The following is a 14,128-nucleotide window of genomic DNA, read 5'->3' as shown; positions in this document are numbered from 1 at the left end:
GGAGGTCTACAATTTTTTTCTGAGGTCTTGGCTGATTTCTTTTGATTTTCCCATGATGTCAAGCAAACAGGCACTGAGTTTGAAGGTAGGCCTTGAAACACATCCACAGGTACACCTACAATTGACTCAAAATATGTCAATTAGCCTATCAGAAGCTTTTAAAGCCATGACATAATTTTATGTAATTTTCCAAGCTGTTTAAAGGCACAGTCAACTTATTGTATGTAAACGTCTGACCCACTGGAATTGTGATACAGTGAATTATAAGTGAAATAATCTGTCTGTAAACAATTTTTGGAAAAATCACTTGTGTCATGCACAAAGTAGATGTCCTAGCCGACTTGCCAAAACTATAGTTTGTTAACAAGAAATTTGTGGAGTTGTTGAAAAACAAGTTAATGACTCCAACCTAAGTGTATTTAAACATCTGACATCAACTGTATAGAACTTTCAAAATACAGAAATGCAGCCGGTATGATGCATTTTGCATCATAAGATTCTGCGTTGTGCATCATATGATGCAAAATGAATCATTTCTGGAACACCTGGGGATTTTTTGAAAGGTTATTGGACTTATGCAACCTTGCACACATTGTACTTTCCCTTCGGCAAAAAATAAAATTATAATTCTAAGATGCTCTGATTTTAGAAATATGGAAACATTTTAGATAAATTAAAAGGATGTGCATTGCTTTCTCCAGGGGAAACGTGGTTGAGATGTTACCATACCAGAACGGGTTGGAAGAATGCAGCTCTTGTGAGGGTGCAAACAATCAATGCCAGGCCAAGCTCTGCCGTGAGTCTGTCAGCTACCATTTGCCACACCCAATAAAATAACAAGATGCAGGACAACCCTGTGGTCTGAATCTTCAACATATTCCTCCACAACACCCCCAATACTCTTTCCCTTGTACATGCTACACCTTCAACACCCAAAACCATGTTCTATTCGTGACATAATAAAGCTGCCTTGTTGTCTTCTCTCTTTACAGACGATCCAAAACGAGATGAACAGAAAAGTATGTTTTGAATACACAATCCTTCATTTAAATGAACTTCCTAAACCACAATGGCAGAATGTGTTCTTTGTGACCAACATTAGCCTTTACTTTTCTCACCTGTGTACAGGTTACAGATGGACCCCCGACTGGGACCCCACCCTGGCCACCTGTGGCCCCTGCTGCATGGCCATATTGGCCATCCGACCCCTGGCCCTTCTCCTCACCTTTGTCGCCGCATTTGGAGTACACAGACTGTACCCAAGCATATTTTTTTACGAATAGCTGAGAGGTTTAGATTAATTGACCTGCACTGTTCTCATTGTTGTCATGGCTTTCTCAATGTGGTCCTGTCTTTTTAAAATTCCTGCAGAGCCTCAAACCAAACTCCCATTGTGGTACAATAAAGTGAACTACTACTAAAATGTATATGCTGCTTTTGCTGCTTCCATTAATGTGTTAAAGGGAAAGTTTACCCCAAAACGTAACCAAAAGTTGATTTACTGACCTCAAGGAGTTATGCAGCAGTCTTTAATACAAACTCTAAAGTAAACAATGCCTAAAATAAGAGCAGGAAAAATAGTTCTCAAATAGCTCACATAAATTTCACAATCTGTGTTTCTGTTAAATTACATTTTTGAAAATAACTGTTTCTCCCCCAAAAATCATGTTTGCTTAACAATGAGCAATTGTTGGCAAAAGCACAAACAAGTCTGGGACCAGGCTCACCAACCACTGACAGCAGAACTCATAACGCAAGAGCTTATGAAGGTTGAAGAGCGGTGTCTAAAATCATCTCATTTGGCCTAACAGGAATATCAATTCTACAAATACAGAATAAGAGATTATCATATACTTGTTTTATTGAGTCTTTAGAAGTAGCAACACCAAATTACAAAGAATGCAGCCCAACACACAGTTCTCCTAAACATCACAATGCTATGTCACTGTTCAGCAGTCCTCTAGGCCCATTTCTGCAACACTTGACGTCTGTAGCAGCACACGACAACAATGTTCATTTAATCATGAACTAAAACTTTCAGTGCCTTTTCTCAAAGCCTGCAGGTATATAGCTTAATACCTTGTTAATCATTTATAATAAGGACTATAAAAAAAAGCTTTAAAAGCTTTTAATAGTATGCATGTTTTTTTTAATGAGTATATTAACAGACTAAGTCAGCATCATTATGAAACATTACTAGCCTTCCAATGCATTATACTTGCAGTCTTCATAAAGTAGAGTGCTTACTGTAAATATTAACATGGACAGGTGTTGGTGGAAAGCAGTACAAGTTGTTCTGAGGATTAGGACAAGAGGAGGAATCTGTGGCGTCGGGGATAAACCAGGTGAACCACATTCTGTGCACGTCTTACAAACAGTTGCTAAACAATATTGAAGAACGGGCCTCGGTCACAGGCTAACTAGGTAACACTGAGGCATTGGGTGTCACATATAGGGAGACACCTTTACTGTATACTGTCTCCTCTGAGGACATGGCATTCCATATTAATTTCCTCAAAACTATGAGGAAGATTCATTCATCTCTGTGAGGAATTGGGGATATTCTATTAATATCCCAAATACATCTTTAGACAAACCCATGTCCTGACAAACCTGACGTCCTTCACGCCAGTGATCTGCATACCTCGTTTGAATGCAGCAATAGTGAACATTGTCCATTGTCCAAGCTTTTCCAAGGTTAGCCCTTGTTCTTTTTCTTCTTGTCATAGGCGGGTTTGGTCTGTGGGACAGGGTTAACAGAGGGGGCTCCTAGCTTCTTGGTCTTGGCTTTCCTTACCTTAGCCTTGATGGCCTCAATGTTGATTTTGGCTTCTGAGGGAGCTAGATAAAAACATGGTAAAATAAAAAATAACATTAAACAGCTAGGTGTGGCTGTGTGGGAGTATGTGGTCAGGCAATGCTTCATTTAACCAGTCAGTTAATGATATCTAGAAGAATCATTTCAAAGTGCATCAAATCATTTTATTATAATAGAATGTTTCTGAACACCTCTATATTCATATGGAGTATAATATTTGTGTGCCTAACTTTCACACTCATTACTATTCACGATTCATTCAGGGTTATCCGTCATCACTCATTACTATTCACGATTCATTCAGGGTTATCCGTCATCACTTATTACTATTCACGATTCATTCAGGGTTATCCGTAATCACTCATTACTATTCACGATTCATTCAGGGTTATCCGTAATCACTTATTACTATTCACGATTCATTCAGGGTTATCCGTAATCACTCATTACGATTCATTCAGGGTTATCCGTCATCACTCATTACTATTCACGATTCATTCAGGGTTATCCGTAATCACTCATTACTATTCACGATTCATTCAGGGTTATCCGTAATCACTCATTACTATTCACGATTCATTCAGGGTTATCCGTCATCACTCATTACTATTCACGATTCATTCAGGGTTATCCGTCATCACTCATTACTATTCACGATTCATTCAGGGTTATCCGTCATCACTCATTACTATTCACGATTCATTCAGGGTTATCCGTCATCACTCATTACTATTCACGATTCATTCAGGGTTATCCGTAATCACTCATTACTATTCACGATTCATTCAGGGTTATCCGTCATCACTCATTACTATTCACGATTCATTCAGGGTTATCCGTCATCACTCATTACTATTCACGATTCATTCAGGGTTATCCGTCATCACTCATTACTATTCACGATTCATTCAGGGTTATCCGTCATCACTCATTACTATTCATTCAGGGTTATCCGTCATCACTCATTACTATTCACGATTCATTCAGGGTTATCCGTAATCACGGTAGCGTCCACATTATCCATATCATGAAAGCAACAACCAAAGTCTAGGAGGAAGGGTAGGCCAGCTGATAAAGATGAGTCTTAAGGCCGGCTTTAAAAAGCCCCAAGAATGTGGGGAAGAGAGTTTCAAAAGATCTGTGAGTGGGAGGAAAGGGCCTGGTTGCCTAACTGGTGTGGGACATGAAGCAGTCTGGCATGGCTTGAAGGAAGTGGGTGCAAAGGTCAGGTGGAGAGAAGGTAGTTAAGAACATAATTATTCAAATGATTCACTGTACCTTTGTTGGTCTTCTTCATAACAGGTTTCTCCTTAGGAGGAATAAAGGCCCTGTTTCGCTCCTCTTGCCTCTTAGACAACACCTCGGCTTGTTTCACCTTGGAAACACAGACACAATCAAATGGATTTGGCACAGTAAATCCTGTTGTGTGTCTTTTGAAGGTCATTAGTTTCTCATGCAATGCTATACAAACAGTAACTGGTGCATAGCTATCAAGTCCCGTGATGGTTGCGTCTTTTGAAGGTCATTCGTTTCTCATGCAATGCTATACAAACAGTAACTGGTGCATAGCTATCAAGTCCCGTGATGGTTGCGTCTTTTGAAGGTCATTCGTTTCTCATGCAATGCTATACAAACAGTAACTGGTGCATAGCTATCAAGTCCAGTGATGGTTGCGACACCTAAGGACAAAGCTGGGTCAAGTAACAGCTACGTGATAACAGCCAAGTGATATCCATGGTTACCTTTATCTCTTCCATCTTCTTCCTCTTCTTAACACTCTCTCGAAGGAAGAACTCTCCCGTTGCCAGTTCCTTGTCAATCTAGACAACCAGGAAACACAACAAAACAGTGAATCCAGGAACATGGGTATGAACAAGCTTAGTGATAGGTTTAGTGATGGATGGGTTATATCAAGTAGTTATAGACCAAGTCATCTGTTGATGTTAGGCTCTATGGCTGTTGTATGTTATAGTACAAGGATGATTAAAAAAGATTGGGAACTTCTAAGCAATTTGCGGGCCGGAAAAGGGGCAGTTTAAAATATATTCATAAGACGCTCAAGAGTGGTCTGGAGTAATCATTTACAGGCTTGGAGTAATCATTTCCAGGTCTGGAGTAATCATTTCCAGGCTTGGAGTAATCATTTCCAGGCTTGGAGTAATCATTTCCAGGTCTGGAGTAATCATTTCCAGGTCTGGAGTAATCATTTCCAGGCTTGGAGTAATCATTTCCAGGTCTGGAGTAATCATTTACAGGCTTGGAGTAATCATTTCCAGGTCTGGAGTAATCATTTCCAGGTCTGGAGTAATCATTTCCAGGCTTGGAGTAATCATTTCCAGGCTTGGAGTAATCATTTCCAGGCTTGGAGTAATCATTTCCAGGCTTGGAGTAATCATTTCCAGGTCTGGAGTAATCATTTCCAGGCTTGGAGTAATCATTTCCAGGTCTGGAGTAATCATTTCCAGGCTTGGAGTAATCATTTCCAGGCTTGGAGTAATCATTTCCAGGTCTGGAGTAATCATTTCCAGGCTTGGAGTAATCATTTCCAGGCTTGGAGTAATCATTTCCAGGTCTGGAGTAATCATTTCCAGGCTTGGAGTAATAATTTCCAGGCTTGGAGTAATCATTTCCAGGTCTGGAGTAATCATTTCCAGGCTTGGAGTAATCATTTCCAGGCTTGGAGTAATAATTTCCAGGCTTGGAGTAATAATTTCCAGGCTTGGAGTAATAATTTCCAGGCTTGGAGTAATAATTTCCAGGCTTGGAGTAATAATTTCCAGGCTTGGAGTAATAATTTCCAGGCTTGGAGTAATAATTTCCAGGCCACTCTTGAACTTCTAAAACTAAATAGAAATTACGCAGAAATAATGGACTCCTTTTTTTTTTAAGTGCCCTTTTTCCAGCTCGCAAATTGCTTTTGACTTACAAATCAGTTTTAAAAAATCTGTGCCCTCCGCTGAATTTTGAAATCCCAATGTGGGCCTGGAGCCAAAGTTATTACACACCCCTGTTACAGTATGTGGAAGAGGACTTGTCAATGTCCTGTGTTATCTTGAAACTGAACTTTAAAAATATATATTTTTTATTGTACTGTGCTTGCACTTTGTATGCTACGTTTGACGTGCCATCTACATGAAGATTAGTATACTGGGCTGACATGTATGACACAGGAACCGATACAAATAAATATATCATGCCTGTGTGGGGGTTCTGACCCACTAACCTGGCTCTCAGGCTGCTGCGGGGGGAGGCGGTTCTGACCCACTAACCTGGCTCTCAGGCTGCTGCGGGGGGAGGCGGTTCTGACCCACTAACCTGGCTCTCAGGCTGCTGCAGGGGGGAGGCGGTTCTGACCCACTAACCTGGCTCTCAGGCTGCAGCGGGGGGAGACGGTTCTGACCCACTAACCTGGCTCTCAGGCTGCTGCGGGGGGAGGCGGTTCTGACCCACTAACCTGTCTCTCAGGCTGCTGCGGGGGAGGCGGTTCTGACCTACTAACCTGGCTCTCAGGCTGCTGCGGGGGGGAGGCGGTTCTGACCCACTAACCTGGCTCTCAGGCTGCTGCAGGGGGGAGGCGGTTCTGACCCACTAATCTGGCTCTCAGGCTGCTGCGGGGGGAGGCGGTTCTGACCCACTAACCTGTCTCTCAGGCTGCTGCGGGGGGAGGCGGTTCTGACCCACTAACCTGGCTCTCAGGCTGCTGCGGGGGGAGGCGGTTCTGACCTACTAACCTGGCTCTCAGGCTGCTGCGGGGGGAGGCGGTTCTGACCCACTAACCTGGCTCTCAGGCTGCTGCGGGGGGAGGCGGTTCTGACCCACTAACCTGGCTCTCAGGCTGCTGCGGGGGGAAAGGCGTGTACTCCTTCTTTGTCGTCTTTTTCTTAGGCTCCTTGCGCTTGGTCAGGTTCTTGTGTCGGAAGTTGGGTAGGAATCGCTCCCAGCTCTGCAGCCGCAGCTCGGGGTCCTTGGACAGCTCGCGCTTGATCATGAGCGTCTGCGGCCGACCCCAATCGAACGGTCGCAAGAGGAAAGAGGGAGAAAGGTGTTGGAAGAATTAACTTGGATTATTGAAACGGAGGGCGGTTGAAGTCAGACGACATGCTGGTAACTACATGGCAAAGCTCCAGAAATGATGCAGTAGTTCAAGCCAGTTCCTTCATTAAAAAGGGGCAATCTGCAATTGCTACATCCATTTTTGTACTTTTAAATAAATAAATATATATATATATATCCCTTGTTCTTTTTCTTCTTGTCATACACACCCATTGATTCGTGAAGAGTATAATTCGGCAGAACCCAAAATATAAGATTGTTTGTAAACAATATCATTGTAAACAAACACGGTGTAGCTTCAACAAACATCTTTAAACTATAATTTTGACATCTTGGATCAGTCCTTGCATCCATAGCCGTCTATGAATTTGAGTGGTTACATTTCTCAAAGGCCCATCCCTCATGGGATTTAAAGGATTGCTCCTTTAAATCCCTTGAGCCACAGCATTAAAGAAGCAACACCTCACATTTTTGATTTATTTGACTGCTTAGAAACGCCTAAAATAGCTTAAGTATGGCTTCCTCCCTGACCATATTAAAAAAAAACAGTTTTGTTTTGCTAAGATTTTGGTTATTGTTGACAACCTCGTGTACGAGAGCCAATCGGAATAAAGGAATTTGTAAACTGTCCAAACACGATAAAAAACTTGAAAATAAGTTATGACAGATAGAATAAGTCGGTCTGGAGCATGTTGTTCTCAGCTGTCAAGGAACTTCAAACTTCCCCTTTTGGGATCATGGTAAGTTCAAGTCATCTATTCTAAAGGACTCCAGTTTGTTTTGGACTTCCTCTGTGGCGTCAACAAAAACCCCACATCCTCTTACATAGAACAGTGTCGGTTGCTTTAAGTTTACCACGAACCATGACAAAGTACCACATAGACCACCTTTCTCCTCCTCATTGGATGTGGAGGAGAAAGGTATCAATTACCTTGATGTTGTAGATGGGGTGGATGTTCTTCATGGTATCCAACACCACTTTCCGTACCTACATACGAAAAAATAATATTTTAGCAGATAATAATTGAGTCACTCAAAGCACAAAAAACAATTATTGCTCACTCCAGGGAAGTTAAATATACTCCCCCCCCCCCCCCCAATTTCGTGATATTAAATTGGTAGTTAGTCTTGTCCCGTCGCTGCAACTCCCCTATGGACTCGGGAGAGGCGAAGGTCGAGAGCCATGCATCCTACAAAACACGACCCTGCCAAGCCACACTGCTTCTTGACACACTGCTTGTTAATCCCGGAAGCCAGCCGCACCAATGTGTCAGAAGAAACACAGTACAGCTGGCGACCGGGGTCAGCTTGCAGCGCCTGGCCCGCCACAAGGAGTCGCTAGAGCGCGACGGGAAAAGGAAACCCTCCCCTAACCCGGACGACGCTGGGCCACATTCTCATTTACAGCAACAACCAGCGGAATAGTAACAGGGGAGAGACATTAGTCAATTGGAGGCTGGGGATGATTAGGTGGCCATGATAGTATGAGTGCCAGATTGGGAATTTAGCCAGGACACCGGGGTTCACCCTTACTCTTATGATAACTGCCATGGGATCTTTAGTGTCCACAGAGAGTCAGGACACCCGTTTTATGTCCCAATCCAAAAGACTGCACCCTACACAGGGCAATGTCCCCAATCACTGCCCTGGGGCATTGGGATAAAAAAAATGTAAACCAGAGAAAAGAGTGCCTCCTACTGGCCTTCCAACACCACTTCCAGCAGAATCTGGTCTCCCATCCAGGGACCGACCAGGAACAACCCTGCTTAGCTTCCGAGGCTATAGTGATAGTATGCATCTGAAAGGGATTTATTACCATCAATTGAAACATTTGTACGGCCTAATCTCCCTATGGAGAGGTGGGCCTAAGCCAATTCAATAAATTATTTGTTGCCATAGCAGAAATGGGCACCTGATGAATTCAACAGGCTTATTTCAGTGGTTCCAGTGTGTGGTTAAGAGAGAGAGCAGCATAGTGCTCAGTAGGGAAAAAGCATTTAGAAACGTAATGAAATGGAGAGGTACTACCTAAAAACACATATTTGCCTTACAAAATGTTTTGCTATGGTGTACCCTACTGAACATGGTCCTGATTGAGGAAATCAGCGCTTACCTCTTTGAGGCCGTTGAAGGGTCCCAGGGCTGACACAGTGTTCCCCTGCACCATGACGTAGCAATTGGTGAGCAGCTCCAATGCCTGAGGGGGAAACAGGTTAGATAAATGCCTGTAAGAGGGAGGTTGAATGTGTTCCACGGAGAGCAATCTCCATCCGCCGAGAGTACCGCTACTACGACCGCCGACAGTACCGCTACTACTGAACACCTGCACTGCCTCTCCGCACCTTAGCACAGACATACTTGCTGATACCAGACTTTTTTACTACTGCACAATTGAAACACTTGCCCTCCAATCCCCCCTTTCTCTGATACATGTGTAAATATTTGACTATAAATTGGGCCTTCCTGTATTATACTTACGCTAAATAGTTTATTCTATTCTACTGAGCCATTTACATTGTTTGTATTCTGATCTTTTATTATTGTTGTTGTTGTTATTGTTGTTGCACTGTCGTGAAGGAACCTGCAAGTAAGCATTTCATTGGATGCTGTATACCATGTGTATCCTGTGCTGTTTACCATGTGTATCCTGTGCTGTTTACCATGTGTATCCTGTACAGAAGACCAACAAAACTTTAAACTTCTTACTGCACAGTGCTTCTTACTGCACAGAATAATTTCCCTCTCCATATCCCCTACAAGAGTAAATATACTTACTTTGAATAAGTGCTTTTACTTTTATATTTATTTTGCACACTCTCCAGCTATATACTGTCCTCATTTTTTCTTCTACTTATTTGAATTCAATATTTTTGTTGTAGCACTGTTGAGAGGAGAGCTTGCAAGTAAATGTATACACCCTGTGCATATGACAAATAAACTTTGATTTGATGAGCTGACTGATTCTGAAACGTTGGGAGGTGTTAATAACACTATGCTGCCACCTAGTGATGCTAACATCTAAACACAAAACTACTATGTATCACATTGAACGCTCTCCCTGGCTGCATGGTTGAACAAGACGCACCTTGAGTGTAGATCCTTTAGGTCCGATGAGTCTCTGCCTCCTCTTCACAAACCGTTCTCTGGTTCTGACCAGCGTGCCAATTTTGATGATGTCACACGCCATGTCATCCTCCAAAATACGCACGGCCTAAAGGTGGAAGACAGAAGAAAACATCAACCAAATGAAGATGCTTGTACTGGTTTCTTTCTTTGGGGTAAGTATAGAGTTTTGACTATTCTTCCACATTATCAGGATCATTGTTGGAAGTTCAACTATGAATTGATGAACAAGAGAGCATGCCTACCTGCTCAAAAGGCACACTTCTGGCCAACAGCTTGATGAGGTCCCGTGCCCTCACAACGGCATATGGGTCAAAGGTCTTTTTGGTGGTGCAAACAGTGATGCTGCCCTCGATCAAATCCAGGGTGGCCTTGATGTGCTGTTGATGAGGAAGAAAAGAACATCAATGTTTTGGACAATTTAAAGGCTGTGTGCCTAAATCTAGGAGAGGATCATTCATCCTCACATGGCTACATATCTGCATGTTCACAGACACCTATACACGGGCTGATAAGAATGGATCAACTCTTGTCAACATGTAACATTATTCTTAAAGCTGGAACCCTTAATGGTGAAATTACCTCGTCACATTGTGATCTTACAACAAATAAGTTACTGCAAACAAAATGTCCCCCTGAGACATCATTGCACAGTCCAGGGGAGGCTGCTGATGGGAGGACAGCTCATAATGGCTGGAACAGAGTGAATGGAATGGCATCACACATGGAAACCATGTGTTTGATACTACTCAAACCCAGCCATTACCACAAGCCCATTCTCCCCAATGAAGGTGCCACCAACCTCCCGTGTTGCACACGCTATAGAACAGCAGAATACGTACTGCCATTTCTTACCACCGCTCGACACACCTCTCCTCTGTTTCATCCACAAAACAAAAACAATAACATAGGTGCTGGTCCAGACAGTGACACCACAGACAGATTAATGAGCCAGATATTTCACCGGATGTGTAAATGTGAAGCATCCGGTTGGCGTTGCTACAAGGGCTGGGGGGTATACCATATTTCATGATATACTGGTATTGATGCAGGGACCGGTTTGGGGTTTTACTTTACCTTCTATACTGAATGTTTGGTTTGTTAAATGTGATACACCATGTGTAATGTCAATTTTTATAATTCACTTCGCTACTTGAGTCATCTCGCTCCACTTTCTCTCCGTGCCATTTTCCACACAGACCTTGTCACTCAAGGAGCGCATTTGATGTTCCTCAACCACGAGACACTTGCCTTCAGTCTGCATGGTCAATGTATCAATGTTGATGACAACAATGCTTTTCACTTTGCTTCTTAATAATAATCCACTAGCGTTCTATAATGACACTATTAGTTTGTGTTTCTTACATCAGCAAACAGCTAGTCTGTCTTTTCTTAGCAAGTTGCCCTAAATCTTGAGAGACAGTAATTGTTAGCCACTAATGCTAATAGCTAGCTAATAAAGACACTGAGTATGAGCAAACGTAGCTACCTAACACAGCCTGATAATACCAGTGATGGTGTAGATCTAAATCAGCATGTTGTTTGTGCAACAGTATCTTCAAAATCAAAGAGGAATATGCAAAGCAAGAATATGTTAGCTACATCAAGTAGCTAAGAGAACACATGAAATGTAGCCAAAGCTTTGGGGTCCCCTAGGAAACACTTACTAACAATTTAGTTCCTACCCAATCACAATAACTCCTCACGGGCATTTTCATTCGTTGTCATCTCAAACACTGTATTCAAAGAGCCCACTATTATAATCTAACTATAGAATTAGAATAGTCATTATATTTCCATGATTCCAACAGTTTTGCTCTAATTCGCAAGTCACATAGCAATTGCAACATTTGGTTAAAAATACATCCTAGATTATTTGCCCATATCGTGCAGCCCTATGTGGCAGTGTGGAAATTATCAATTGAGCAGTGGTGTAAAGTACTTAAGTAAAACATACTTTCAAGTACTACTTAAGTAGTTTTTTGGTATCTGTCCTTTACTATTTTTTTTAAACTTTTGACAACATTTACTTTACTACATTCCTAAACAAAATACTGTACTTTTTACTCCATACATTATGACACCTAAAAGTACTCGTTACATTTTGAATGCTTAGCAGGACAGAAAAATGGTCCAATTCACGCACTTTAAGAGAACATCCCTGGTCATCCACTGCCTCGGATCTTGAGGACTCACTAAACACAAATGCTTTGTTTGTAAATTATGTCTGAGTGTTGGAGCCCCTGGCTATCCATACATTTTTTTTAAAACAAGAAAATGGTGCCATCTGGTTTTGATAATTAAGTTAATTATATCAATTACATTTCCTTTTGATACTTAAGTATATTTAAAACCAAATACTTTTAGAATTTTACTCAAGTAGTATTTTACTGGGTGACACTCACTCGAGTCACTTTCTATTAACGCATCTATACTTTTACTCAAGTATGACAATTGGGTACTTTTTCCACCACTGCAATTGAGTGCATGAAATGCAGAAATGATAAGTGCTGAAATTTGTTTTGGTTGAAGTTGAATTGAACAGTATAAAACAATCAGAATGGAGACCCATTGAAATCACTTATAATGTATGTGTTGCCACCCTAGGATCACTCACTACTCAAAGCAAATGTAGAACCTTTATTATTCAAAAACTAAAAAGACTGTCACACCATACATTTTTTTTTAAATACCGTGATATAATATTATGGCCGTATTGCTACTCACAACCAAATATGGTGATGAGAGGAAGCCCACTGCCCGGCAGTGTGAGATGATGGAGCGAGATGGATTTTGTCCGACATTCTGCTAATTTTCTACTATTCCTACATCATTTTTTAAACGTTTTAATTATATATTGCCATTGACTCTGGAATAGACCCTATAACTGCCCCGTGGGTTTAGTTCAACTGCCCATCAGAGTCCAAAATACATTTTATATTCCAATAAACAATGGAGACACTATAGCCTCGAGACATTGTTAAAGCTATAACTTCGATCTCATGGATGGTTAAATCCTTGCATTCATAGCTCTGAATATGAATTTGAGTGGCTACATTTCTCCAGCAACTTCCCTCAGCTTTTAACCAAACCCGTATCAGAATGGAAGCTTTGTTATTATTTCAACTGCATATTTCCCTTTTAAATTGGCTTAACTTACTGAATCGCCTAATGCTTTTTGCACCAGTGGCCAGCATTCTTTCAGGTATGCCTCTCTATACTTCGGAAAGAGAGTGGCGAAACTGCTCTCCTCCAGTAGACCTTTGGGGTTGTCATCTTTTGTGAATGCTGGCTCCTTCCATCCATCGGGAACAGCGAAGAGTTGAGATTCATCCACTGAAAATACAAGATTAAAGCTAGGATATAACACACCTAACGTTATAGCTAGCTTCATAACTAGGTAGGTAAATTGCATGCACGTTTTCCCATAGAACAAACGTTATTTCACTGAGAACAAATTGGTAGCAGTCTTCAAGCAGTGCTCATACTAGCAAAATAAATAATCATGAGGCCGGGCGCGAGCTACACAAATCAAGGGAAATCAGGCTTCTGCTCAGATACATGTATCCAGAAACGTGGACTATTATTAAGAAATAATACATTTGTTTCTGATACTAGACAATGTCGTTGTAATACCTTGGTTTGTGTTCTTTTTCGACTTCTTCTCCGACCGCGTTTCATTCACGCTTCCCTCGTTAGTGGAGGACGCCATTTTTGTGATGCCGGAAATATAGACCGGAACTGCGTAGTTTGGAACTAAGATGAGGGTTGCATTCAAAATTGCTGCGTTGCATTACGTGCTAAGAGCGTTCTTGAAACTATATCCCAATGTGTAAGAGTCTTTGCAAAATTGTGCCACAACAACCCTTTCGATCCTTACAATATTTGCTATTATTTATCTATCCTTCATATTGATTTGTCGTTCCTATCACTACATTATTGGAGCGGTAGGTAGCCTAGAGCCTAGATACGATCAATGATTTGGACAACATTGATTCTTGGTTTTGTCGGGTTTAGCTGTACAGTGCGTCTCTACAATGTGTGTGATGATCGGTGTTCTATTGACTTGAATATGATTTGTGTGTGGTTGGTTTGAGTTTTGGTAGCCGTTTTTTAGTTTTCGGCCAGTAACCG

The 14,128-nt window shown here is 41.7% G+C and overlaps 1 protein-coding gene and 1 long non-coding RNA gene across 2 annotated transcripts; one reads left to right on the top strand and one right to left on the bottom strand.

Annotated features, from left to right (window-relative positions):
- The first annotated feature begins 712 nt into the window (after positions 1–712).
- LOC139404545 (uncharacterized) lies at positions 713–1,401 on the top strand. Its single transcript, XR_011633845.1, has 3 exons — positions 713–796; positions 993–1,019; positions 1,129–1,401. It is a non-coding gene; the product is annotated as an uncharacterized lncRNA (long non-coding RNA).
- Positions 1,402–1,846: 445 nt separating this feature from the next.
- On the bottom strand, positions 1,847–13,721 carry LOC139404547 (KRR1 small subunit processome component homolog). Its single transcript, XM_071147247.1, has 10 exons — positions 13,631–13,721; positions 13,155–13,330; positions 10,240–10,374; positions 9,957–10,082; positions 8,985–9,068; positions 7,803–7,859; positions 6,642–6,812; positions 4,561–4,638; positions 4,097–4,193; positions 1,847–2,841 (listed from the first exon to the last, which is right to left on the bottom strand). The coding sequence occupies exons 1-10, from the start codon at positions 13,704–13,706 to the stop codon at positions 2,699–2,701; spliced, it is 1,143 nt and encodes a 380-aa protein (XP_071003348.1). The 5' UTR covers positions 13,707–13,721; the 3' UTR covers positions 1,847–2,698.
- Positions 13,722–14,128: the final 407 nt, after the last annotated feature.

This window comes from Oncorhynchus clarkii, unplaced genomic scaffold (genome assembly GCF_045791955.1).
Source record: "Oncorhynchus clarkii lewisi isolate Uvic-CL-2024 unplaced genomic scaffold, UVic_Ocla_1.0 unplaced_contig_1657_pilon_pilon, whole genome shotgun sequence".
Classification (NCBI taxonomy): Eukaryota; Metazoa; Chordata; class Actinopteri; order Salmoniformes; family Salmonidae; genus Oncorhynchus; species Oncorhynchus clarkii.
Note: the sequence above shows the minus strand (reverse complement) of the source record. Positions and strands in the feature narration are given on the sequence as shown.

Bases quoted from the DNA above. Each gene is read 5' to 3' on its own strand.
- LOC139404547 (XM_071147247.1), bottom strand. From the start codon at position 13,706: ATGGCGTCCTCCACTAACGAGGGAAGCGTGAATGAAACGCGGTCGGAG. The intron at 9,069-9,956 runs GTGCGTCTTGTT...TTTCCCCCTCAG, and splicing joins CTAAAGGATCTACACTCAAG to GCATTGGAGCTGCTCACCAA. The intron at 6,813-7,802 runs GTAATTGATACC...GGTCGGCCGCAG, and splicing joins ACCCCATCTACAACATCAAG to ACGCTCATGATCAAGCGCGA.